The sequence below is a fragment of the Armigeres subalbatus genome, chromosome 1 (assembly GCF_024139115.2).
Source record: "Armigeres subalbatus isolate Guangzhou_Male chromosome 1, GZ_Asu_2, whole genome shotgun sequence".
Taxonomy (NCBI): domain Eukaryota; kingdom Metazoa; phylum Arthropoda; class Insecta; order Diptera; family Culicidae; genus Armigeres; species Armigeres subalbatus.
The window spans coordinates 95,843,706-95,855,824 of NC_085139.1; the positions used below are offsets into that span (position 1 = coordinate 95,843,706).

The 12,119-nt window shown below is 38.3% G+C and overlaps 1 protein-coding gene across 3 annotated transcripts in view; it reads right to left on the reverse strand.

Annotated features, from left to right (window-relative positions):
* LOC134203045 (baculoviral IAP repeat-containing protein 6) overlaps window positions 1–12,119 on the reverse strand; it is a 67,698-nt gene that overhangs the window by 29,405 nt on the left and 26,174 nt on the right. For all 3 annotated transcript variants that reach the window (XM_062678038.1, XM_062678028.1, XM_062678032.1), the window contains one exon: window positions 43–466. In XM_062678038.1, the coding sequence (XP_062534022.1) occupies window positions 43–466 (424 nt within the window). The remainder of the gene's footprint in view (window positions 1–42; window positions 467–12,119) is intronic.

The window sequence follows — 12,119 nt, forward strand, 5'->3', positions numbered from 1 at the left end:
TGCAAATACGGAATCGAAACATAATTGATAAGAAATACTTACTCCAACGCAACGCTCACAAACTTGACGCACTTATGTGCAATACTCCTGTTGCCCCTCACCACGCAATGGCGAATGATTTCCTCCAAGTTGCTTTCCACAATTTGGATGCACTCGGACTGTTGCACGTTGATGTCGCTGGAGGCCACATCCTTGATTTCCGCCACCGGCGGTGTCTTCTTGGCAAAGGGGTTCTTCGGGTAGCGATAGCGCACCATTCGGATCGATACGATCCAGATCAGTATATCGAACATCACGTTTTGGTGCATCTGGGCGGTTTCCTCAGCACTGTAGAGCAGTTTTAGCAAGTTTCTCAGCAGTAGGTTGGAATCCATCATGGCCAACCGTTGGGCCCGTTCGTTCTCCAGTTTGTACACCAGACGGGTAGAGCGGACGGTGATAGAAATTTCGTTCAACCAATCGCAACCTGAAAGTGGGTTAGATGAGGGAAGATCGTTGTAAGTTTGACAGTAATTGTTATTGTAAAATTTAAATAATAATTAACTGGGTAAAAAGATAGAACACCTCTTTCTGTTATGCATAGGAATTATTAGTTTTAGCACACATTTGCACAAACCATGGTTAAAGTTAAATAAAAGCGGAACACTTATGAACAGCAAAATAAGATTCATTATGCCCTAATTTGGCACAGTAGGGCACAGTAGCGGCGGGCCCTTATGGAACGCAACTTGCAAAATAGAAGTCTTCTGGATTCCGACGTTGAATTGAAAGTAACATGCCTCTCTATAAGAAAATAAAAAAAAAGTAACAAATCTCAAGCTCTATCTGGAATGAGGGCGAATGTCGCAAGAGACGATTCGCTTCGTCGACTTCCCCTCTTAATAAAAGTGACAAGCAGCGGATTTCGTTGTGGTTTATCAGCTCAGCACGATAGAAAACAATGCGAACTTGCATTCTGAGGTGATAAACTGGAAAGAAATCCTCCGCTTGTCATTTTTATTTCAAAGAGGGGAAGTCGACGAAGAGAATTCTCTCTTGCGACATTCGCCCTTTTACCAGATAGAGCTTGATTCTTCTGTGTGTCCGTCAGACCCAGTAGATATTAAAATGTACGACCATTGTTTAGTCGGAATGGTATGCCCCTATATTTAAGCCCTGGAACTTTGTTTAGATTTTACTTTACGATTTTTAGTTCACACAAGTTATAATTCCTAATATATCGTTTCCTTCTGTAATATGAACCATATTTTAGGAAAAAAAGGCATTGTATGTATGAGCAATGTTTAGCTGGTGTATTGAAAAAAGTTATAACTTTCGAGACATCTTCAATATAGTTTTATCTACTTAAGAATAGCATCATTTTACACATCGGATTACTTCTGAAGTTGGGAAAGTTGCCTGTATCTGGAGAAAAATCCAACTTCGGTATAAAAGGCGGTATAACTTTGTTCTGGATAGACAATACAAAGCGTATGGAATGAACTCTTCGGATTCTATTCAGTGTAAAACTGTCGATTCCTGTGCTTTTGTTTTGATAGAATGTTGCAAATGAAACTACGAAACAACAATAAACGACCTCAGAGCTTTGATCATCCACGATAAGTTTATTATCTTCGCAGTCGTTGAGAATATCATCCACATAAATGAGGACAAAAATCCATGTTCCATCGACAACCTTTCTTACAGACAGGGATCGACCTTTCTTTGTTGAAATCCGGCATGCAACAACACCTCATGGATACGTTTGTTTCAGCAGCGTGCCTACTGTTTTAAACTGTATACACTCTTTCGCAAACGACACTAATTTCTCTTTTCCCACAGGCACGAAGCCGGTAGGTTGGCGCATATGAATATCCTCCTTCAAATATCCATACAATTAGGCTGTCTGCAGAGAAGCCACAGCCGATAACGTACGGAGCGTTGCCTACTGGACAACTGGTGCAAAGACCTCGTTATAATCCAACCCGTAACGTTGATTGAATCTTTGTGACATCAACCTAGCTTTGTTCTTGACGACTTCTCCAGATGCATTCCGTTTGAGCTCAAAAACCCATCTATAACCATGTACCTTCTTATTCGCTGGTGGCTCTACAAGCTCCCACGTTTGATTTGAGTAATTGGAACTGATTTCACTTTTCTTTGTTTCGTTGAAAGTTGATGGTTTGATTCGTAGCAAAAACGTTTCGGTGGTACCCCTTTATTACTTCGTGCTGATCGTCTCGGAAATTCTATTAAAAATTCCTCCTCGCTTGATGTACACTCGTGGACTGTTTCATCTGTTTCTGCGAAATCGTTTCCAAATCGTTCCAAATTTGAATCATACTCTTGAAAAATGGCCGAATCGGGAATCGTCACCTTTCGTTCGTACTTGACTTCGATTTTTGAAGTTTCTGGTTCACGCATCGGATAGTCACTACCGGTCTCACATAATCTACCATCTCTACTCATATGAATTGTATCTTTGCTGCGATCCAAGAATCTAAAACCTCTCCGGTGCTCGTCGTATCCAACAAAAGTCATTGATACAGCCTTCACATCACACTTTTGTCGCTTTTCTTTGGGTACATATGCCAGAGTTTCGCAGCCAAACACATGGAAATGCTTATAGGGAGGTAACTTTCCCGTCCACAATTCGTATGGTGTTCTAGAAAACTGGAAGACGGTTTTGAAGAAAATTCGCAGTCATCACTGCTTCACCCCAGTATCTCTTCTCCATTCCAGCTACAGCTAGCAGGCAACGCATCATTTCCAGTAAGCTTCGATTGTTTCTCTCAGCAACCCCGTTCTTCCGAGGACTGTAGGGGACCGTTTGCTGCAGGATGATACCATTATCTGTAAAGAAATGCTGGAATGACTTCCCTGAGTACTCTTCACCGTTAGTTGCACGTATACATTTGGTCTTTGATTGTATAAAAGAGTAACATACTCTCTAGTTCTCTCTTCTGTGTTAATAAATACACGGGTACACCATAGTGAAAGGAGAAAAATTATCGATCATCGACATCATGAATCGTTTTCTTCGTAGTGTGCTCACTTCCAGTGACCCACATAGATCGGTCTTTATCAGATCCAAAACGGCGTTTGTATTGGTTTCAGATACGGCGAACGGTGCTCTACTCATTTTACCTTCGCTGCAGACTTTACAGATTGATCGAATTCAGAAAACTAGCTTCAGGTGCGCTCCCATTTCCTCTCGTACGATGCGCTCGATAGCTCTCGGTTCACGATGACCGAGTTTACGGTGCCATATATGCTGACAGTTATCTTGATGTTCAACCGCAGCCAGCAGAACCTTTCCGTGTTTCTTCAGCTGGCACAAACTAGCTTTTCGTTCACCAACAGCAATAATGTTTCCATTCTTGATCAGCTTGCAAACATTCTTATTGAAAATTACTTCACAACCTTCGTTCGTCATCTTGCTGACCGAATGGCACATGCAGAACTCCTTTGACCAAAATGTTCCGAGAATTTCCTTCTCCATCAACGGGAGTCAACCGCACATCACCAGATCCATTCGATGAAACCTTGTTTCCATTCGCCAATGTGATCGATACACCAGCATTTGACACTGCCTTTAAATTAAAAACGTCGCTTGCCATATGCGACGTAGGTCCAGAATCCAGATATCATGCAACATTGTTTTGTACCACTTCACCACTGGCGTATTTGTGTTTGCATAGAGTATTTATGAATGTGGTTATGTTGACTCCGTTTATCTGTTTGATCGTGTTGTAATTTGATCGACCTATGATAGCGTTTGCTCGTGGGATAATCAGGGTCTTCGATTTTTCGTTGGATCTTTAGCTCGGCTTATTATAGGAGCTCCATGTATGAGTCTGGGAACAAGCATGGTGTTTAAAATCCGCAGTAGTGATCTTCCACCTGCTCCGAAATTTGTACTGCTTATACTTTTCATCAGGGCTAATATTCGTTTACACTCATCTCGTTTCGGTTGAATATGATGTTTGAAGTTGAGTTGTGGTCTAGCCATATCCTAGCAGTTTGGTCTTTTTTTGTTAGTTTAATTGGTTCTTTATCAAATATTGCAGGAGGTTGTTTAAGAAGCTTTTTCCGATTTCCCAAGTGCATAATTGACAACTTTTGAGTAGTGATGGTGAATCCAGTTTCAGTGCACCAGTCATTGATTCAGTCCAGGATTTATTGTATCTTAAAATGGGTCCATCTTTCGCATCGTGTGATTACGGCGATGGTGACGTCGTCTGCATATAGTTCGACAATGGTGTTTTTGGGTTGGAGTTAACGATTGGAGTTAATGCTACTGATAGCAACTAGGAAGAATGTGACAGCAAGTACTGACCTTTGTGGTACTCCATTTTGTTGAATTTGTTGTGAGATTTGCCCTTGATAAAGCACCTTGAAACGTCTTTCTTCGAGGGATTGTTGACAGAAGGTAGCCATATGTCCTACTATGCCAGTTTTTGATAGATTTTTTAGTATCATATAGCGCCAGGTTCTGTCGTATGCCTTTCTAGGTCAAGGCAAAGGAGTTCTCTTTGTTTTTCTCATGTATGGCTTGAGATTTTTCTCGAGTTCATTAGTCTGTGATTAACCATTCTGTCGAAAAGATTCATCACACAGCTTGTTAGGTATATGGGACGAAGATTTTTTGAACCGTTTGTGTGTTTTCATGGTTTAGGGATTGGGATCAGGTGAGATTCTCTCCAGGTGTTGGGGAAAATTGCGTTGATCCAAATGTGGCTGTGTGATGCAAGTGGATATCGTCGGGGCCAGGAGAGGATCCTTTCAGTGTGTCCATGTGGTACAGAAGTTCTTCCAAAGTAAACTCATTGTTGTACAGTGAATTTCTTGCTGTGGGGAAGTTCATTGGCTGCTGTTCTTCGAACCCAGAATAGTAACAATAATAGCTGTGGGATGCGCTCACTCTAGCCACACCACCACGCTATCTGTATGAAAGCATTAAGTTATTTGTTCCACATAAGCTACTACAATTTGCATTTATGATGCCACGAAAAGACTCGAATATGAAAGAAAAAGAGCAAACCAACGTTAAGCGGCAATCGAAGTGAGCGAAAAATTGTTATCACTCTCCAGGCCAAGATGAATACACAGCTAGGTGTTTCAACCTGTCCAATTTATGGAAGAGAAGAAGGCGGGGATGAAAAATTCATTTTCGGTGCAAAACATAAACAAACCGGCTGGCTCTCCCATACTAAAATCCAAGATGGCTGAATCGTGAATTTGGCAGATTGGAACACCTAGTGGTGTATTCATCTTGCTCCAGGCCAGGGTTCTTATATCAGGGTTCACTCACTTCGACAGTAGATGGGAGAGACTAGTGCGGGGGTGAAAAATTCATTTTCAGTGCAAAACATAAACAAACTCGGTGGCTGCCCCATATAAAAATCCAAGATGGCTGAATCATGTAATTGGCATACTGCTACACCTGCTTGTATTCACCTTGCTCCAGGCTGTTTTTCTTTCCCGAAAAGCGACTTCTCCCCGAAAACTTTTGTGAGGGAAAATCATGTGCTACTGAGATTGAATGAGCATTACGAACCCTGGTGTTAATTTATCTCAGAAGTGAATTGTTCCCACGATTTCTGTTTTTCTACTTCGATAATTTTCCTTGCTTCGTATCTGTGTTTACGAAAATTGTCTTGAATCATTTGGTAATCAGGGTGGTCAATAGGTATTATTTTTAGTTTTCTAAAAGATTTTCGCCCTCGTTTCACTGCTTCCCGCGTTTACGGATTTTTTTTGTACAACTTCTGATGTTCTTGGGATTGATGCTAGTGCGGCATATCTGATGTAAGTTGTTAAAGATTCTATTGAGTATTCCTCATTTGGGTTTATTTGATCTTCGAGAATCTCTTTGAATTTTTTCTAGTCTGTGTTGTTTATATTTTTTTTGGCCGAGTGTATGAAGGTTATTTGTCCATCATTTAGCGTCAATAATCCATGATCTTCTATTGTTTTGACATTTTTTTGCCTCTGGAATTCTGGTATTTCAGATCCCATTGAGCGTGGTGAGGGTTTAAGTCACCGGCCATTATTAGTGGCTTCGTAAGGTGTTTAGCACTTAAATTTAGTTTAGTTTATTATTTCTAATCAACAGGCTTTTGTTGCCCCAATGATGTGTATGTAGTAGAACATAGTGTTAAAAAACTAACATCTCAAAACAAACTTAAATTTGATCATAATATAATTTTCACCAGATAGTTCGTAGCATGTATGTTAACGTTACTGATTAGAGTTCCGTGATGGTCGCCAGGTTCCATCGAAACGACTCTTGAATTCACGGCAGCGTATCCCCTTTGGCCAGTTGTAGTTTTGTAGCGTAGAATTGCCTGTTTTAATGATCACTTGGTATGACACATAATCCAATGATGACTAATCCTTCCAAGGCGATATTAGACATTTTATTGAGATAACGTGATCCGATCCTACTGTTTGGTTTACCATGGCCCTCACTTCATCTTCCGTGGCATCACGCAGAGAAATGTTTTTTAAACTCAATGATATTATGTATAAAAACAACAAAAACAATTATTGTTCCCCGGCTAATAATTTTATTTGTTGAATTCAACAAAAAATCAGATTTGATTAGACGAAAAATATTGTTGTTTCTACAATGTTCCAAAACAGCACTCAAAATAAAAATTGTTGAATTTACAATATATTTTTTTGTTAGTACAAAAAATATGTTTAATCCAAAAAGAAAAATTTTTGCTTTCAACAATATTTTTCTTAAATTCAAAAAAAAATAAATATTATAATCAAAAATTTATTTTAAATGTTATATAAAATTTGTGATTATCAATTATTTTATTCTTGGGTAGGCTTCGTGTGGAAAATAAAACCACAATAATTACACGCAGAGAAAATCTACCTTTTTGAACTAAAAAATAAAATTATTGAATTATTTTTTAAACCCAAATATTTTATTTTTAAAATCAAAACTGAAATATATTTAAATCAAAAATTTTTATTGTTGTTTCTACTGCAATCCAGTGTAACTAGTTTGTGGAGTAAATATTTGAAAAAAATACAAATATAATTATTGTGGTTTTATTTTCCACACGAAGCCTACCCAAGAATAAAATAATTGATAATCACAAATTTTATATAACATTTAAAATTAATTTTTGATTATAATAGGGGGAAAGACGGCTTTGGCAGGTTTTGTTCTATTATTGGCAGGGGGGTTTTTGTCGACCAAATTTTATGAAATTTGGCCACAATATTCTTTGATATGCAAAGAATGTTTAGGACAAATTTGAGCCTAGTCAGTCATAAAAAACCCCCCTGCCAATAATAGAATAAAACCTGCCAAAGCCGTAATTTCCCCTATTTATTTTTTTTTGAATTTAAGAAAAATATTGTTGAAAGCAAAAATTTTTCTTTTTGGATTAAACATATTTTTTGTACTAACAAAAAAATATATTGTAAATTCAACAATTTTTATTTTGAGTGCTGTTTTGGAACATTGTAGAAACAACAATATTTTTCGTCTAATCAAATCTGATTTTTTGTTGAATTCAACAAATAAAATTATTAGCCGGGGAACAATAATTGTTTTTGTTGTTTTTATACATAATATCATTGAGTTTAAAAAACATTTCTCTGCGTGTATATTTGTATTTTTTTCAAATATTTACTCCACAAACTAGTTACACTGGATTGCAGTAGAAACAACAATAAAAAATTTTGATTTAAATATATTTCAGTTTTGATTTTAAAAATAAAATATTTGGGTTTAAAAAATAATTCAATAATTTTATTTTTTAGTTCAAAAAGGTAGATTTTCTCTGCGTGATCGTTTGCTATATTAGAGACAGACAGTGATTTATTAGCAGTTTGGTCGACATGTAGCACTACTGGTTCGATCCTCGGAGACGTAAGTAACGGTGGAATTTCATATGCATCATGAATTTCACAATTATCTTTCGGTTTGCCATGTGATGAGTCAAATGAAGCGAATCGTTGTACTAGTGATTCTATCGATGAGTGTAGTTTGCGAATTTCAATCTTAAGATAGTCATTATCTTTTGCATCAGATACCTTCAGCTCTTCTTTATGAATACGGGAAAGTTTAGATTCAAACGCATTACGGCATCTGTTACACACCCAAAAAATATTCCGGTGGAGGCAAGCAATTCCTTCTTCGACACAAAGTCCTACACACACAGCGTGGTACCGGTTGGCATTGTCACAAAAAGCGCTGCATTTAACAACGGGATCCTTACGTGTGATTCCTTGTTTGCATTCATGATAACTCGATGCTTCCATACTGCGGTTGTGCAGACCCCAGCAAATCTATTTATTTCTTCGCGTCTCAGTTACAGCACACACAGATAAACGCACTCTTCTGATGATGATGCGTCCGGAGCCAAAATTAAAAAATTCTTGCAAAGCTGAATGATGACCACGATTATTTTTCACAGATTAAATTGATCCAACGACGATTAGTGCCACAATAATAGTATCCTCTTATGCAGAGCAACTTATACTCTCGAATGAATCGTAATATGGCAATAATTTGGTTCTACAGCAGTAACAGTTCAAATTTATGTACAAGAGTATTAATCAACATGTACTTAACAAAGCAACAAACTACAATCGACAATCGACATTCACCTAATCATCGAATCATTGGATACCTAAATCAGTAAGTCACTAAATCGCCCAAAACGGGTAACAAATTTTAATAAATCACTCATTTGTAACCGTAATTCTTTGGTATCCAGTGTATTATTTAGTGGAATGTATATTGATGCAATTGTCATTTTGAAAGGTGTACAGCGATGATTTCCAGGTTTTTGTTTGTATTACGGAAAAAAAAGAAAAATTTGGATGACTCCGCGGAAATAACGCGCAGAGGTAAATCCCCGCATAGAACAAATCGTACATAGTGTGCGATGACTTGATTTCAAATATCAACATAATTCAACTGTCATAGTGCATAAAAATTGAATCTGCAATGGCTTAGCGTTTATGGCAGCTAAGCATCGATGTCATGCCAGATTTGAAAGAACGTTAGCGTATAGTTTCATGTCATCAAACTTTCATGTGTCCGTGATTATTGGTTTTACATAGGGCTTATGAGATCTGCGCAAACCTTCAATCTCGCAGGGGGCGTTGAGTCAGGTCTATCGTGTCACCCACCTAACCCCAGGATTTGAGATAGTGCGATCTGAGCACGCTTGCTTGGTAGGGTATATTTGATTATATATGCAGATTTTCATGGACGTTCAACAGGGCTCATTGTCAAACCCCATCACATTCTATAGGCAATCCCCACAACTCGCAGTGGCCAGGGTACGGGTTGTCATCCCTGCCGCCCCCTAAAATCCAAACATCTTATTTGTCATAGACTATGTGTTTTCTAATTGTTCATTCTCCACCGAATGATTAGGGACGATTTAGATATAGAAATGTCATAAATATTAATATATATTCATTGGAAGCGCTTTGAATTTTCCAGGTTTCCAAATTTTTCTTGCAATGCGTAATATTTGTACTGGGGTGAAAGGGATTCCCTTCTTTATAAGCATAGCTACCCCTCCTTGATCAGATGGTCGATGCTCAAATATCGAGTTGTATCCTTTTATATTAAAATCTGTCTTGGGGTTTGTTCTGGTTTCTTGTAAGGCCAGGAAAAAAGGCTAATGTTCACTTATTAGAAGTTGAAGTTCTGCGTGTTTGCACCGTATTCCGTTACAGTTCTATTGTATAAGCGTGGTCATATTTAAGTTTGGTTTTATTGTTGTTATTATCAATTGTCGTCGTTGAGTTTCTCAGTTTCCATGTCTGAGGAATCCGTTTTTCTTTGTTTGTTGTTGTTCTTGTAATTGGATTGAATTATCTTCATTTTCAACCCTAGTCCGTTTCATCTCGTTGTTTATGCGGTTGCTTTTCCTTCTTGGGGTGCCTTCTCTGGTTTCTCTGTCTGGAGATGATATGATCGGTTTGTCAGTTTTTATTTTTTTGCCATGTTTATATTTAGTTGAGATCGTTTTCTGGGTCTACTGCTCAACTTTTTGTAACTCGTTCGTTAACTTGCCACAGTGCGTTTCCATTTCTTCAACATCTTTTCGCATTCTGTTCAGTATGTCCAATTTTCAATCCTCAATGACGATCGCAGGACTTATGTTTACCACTGGTAAAACAAAACTCTTTATTTTCTCCTTCGCTAACTTTTGCTTTGTGCTCTTTCTCCTTCCGATACTGTGCAAGCGTATGATGATCCTTGCGAAAATGTCCCTCAAGCTTGCAGTAATGACACGTTTTCTTCGTTTCTCGCTTTCCAGAATTTTTTTCACTGTCCACCCTCAAAGCTTTGTTCTGGAGAATTGAGCTTTCATCACGTCTTCTCCACTTGTCCAAGAGCTTTCCTTTGACGTACTCCAGAACCAGTTTGTCGTCCTTTCTTGAATCAATTTCAATCTGAGTCATGATTCTCCAGTTAGTGCGACCGGTCGACGAAATTTAGTTCTACTTTGCGCGGGGGAGTAAATTAATCAGAAAGGGAAAATTGTTTCTTGTCCAGTCGTGTTTCTCCAGTAAGCACATCTGCCGGTAATCGAAATTTAGTTTTGCTTTGTGCGGAAAGCAAAACGATCGGCCGGTCACCGAAATTATGTTCTGTATTATGTGGGTGAGTTCCTAAATTAATCAGAAAGTGTAAATTTGTTTCTTGTCCAGTCGTAATTCTCCAGTAAGCGGATTGGCCGGTCTTCGAAATTTAGTTTTTCTTTGTGCGGAAAACAAAACGATCGGCCGGTCACCGAAATTATGTTCTGTATTATGCGGGTGAGTTCCTAAATTATTCAGAAATTTGTAAATTTATTTCTTGTCCAGTCGTGATTCTCCAGTAAGCAAACCAGAACCAGGTCGTCGATGTTTTAGTTTTGCTTTTTGCGGGTGAGTAAATTAATCAGAAAGTGATTCCAGTAAGAGAGTAGCCATCGAGCAAGCTTTGTGCAGTGCGTGTTTTAGTCGTCGCAAAGTAATTAAGATGTCGAATCAGTCTTCGGGAAAATACGTAAGACACGCGTTGCTTTTCAATGCTTACCAAGGCGATTTCCAATATATTTCATTCCCAACTAACATACTATCCCTTTCCAGTGCGCTTATGGAGATGCAGAGGATTCCTCGGTCTCTTGTAGCAATGAGTGTCGAACTAATTGTCTTCCCCTTATCTTAGTTGGCTATGAGGATGTGGCCGGCATCGTTATTGGTCTTGGATTAAAGAAACTCCGAAGCATGTACAGTAGGGTGGCTCAAATCAGTATGGAAAAAAACTTTTCTGACATTTTTCGATGGGCCACCCTCTTATTCGGTTCTATTTGATGCCCTGATGCTCTGGACAAAATTTCAGCCAAATCGGTCAACGTTTGGGCGGTGCTAAACTCGTTGGAAGTTTATATGGGAAAATGTATGCAGAAACATCCAAAAACAGTGAATTGCAGTTGGACGGCACAACTTACGATGAAGAACTATGATACTCATTCAGATCATGAAGAATTTTATACAGAATGGTATGCAGAAAACCGCGAGAAGATTAGAGTTTGCCCGGCTAAGTTATTAGCAATTGTCTGAAGTGGGGTTTGAGCAAATTTCGTTTCTTTTACCTTTGAAAAGAAATAAATTCACCCCTACAACACTCCAGTAAAATGCTAATATCTTTGCCTAATAAACTTCAATCTTCTCGCGGTTTTCAGCATAACATTCTGTATTTAATTCTACAAGAACTGAATGAGTATCATGGTTCTTGATCGTAAATTGTGCCACCCAACTGCAAATCACTGTTTTAGGATGTTTTTGCATACATTTTTCCATATAAACTTTCAACGAGTTTAGCACCGCCCAAACGTTGACCGATTTGGCTGAAATTTTGTCCAGAGCATCAAGGCATCAAAAAGAACCGAATAAAAAGGCGGCCCATCGAAAAATTTGAAAAAGTGTTTTTTGAGCCACCCTAATGTACAGTGAGAATAGCTTTCTAATCCCGAGAAAACTATTCAATTGGTGAGCTGTGCATTATTTGTTGTTTCTTGGCCAATCATAAAATATAACACCATTCTTCATCAGCACAATCTCACTTGAGAATGGATTGAAATAAAATGGATTGCAAG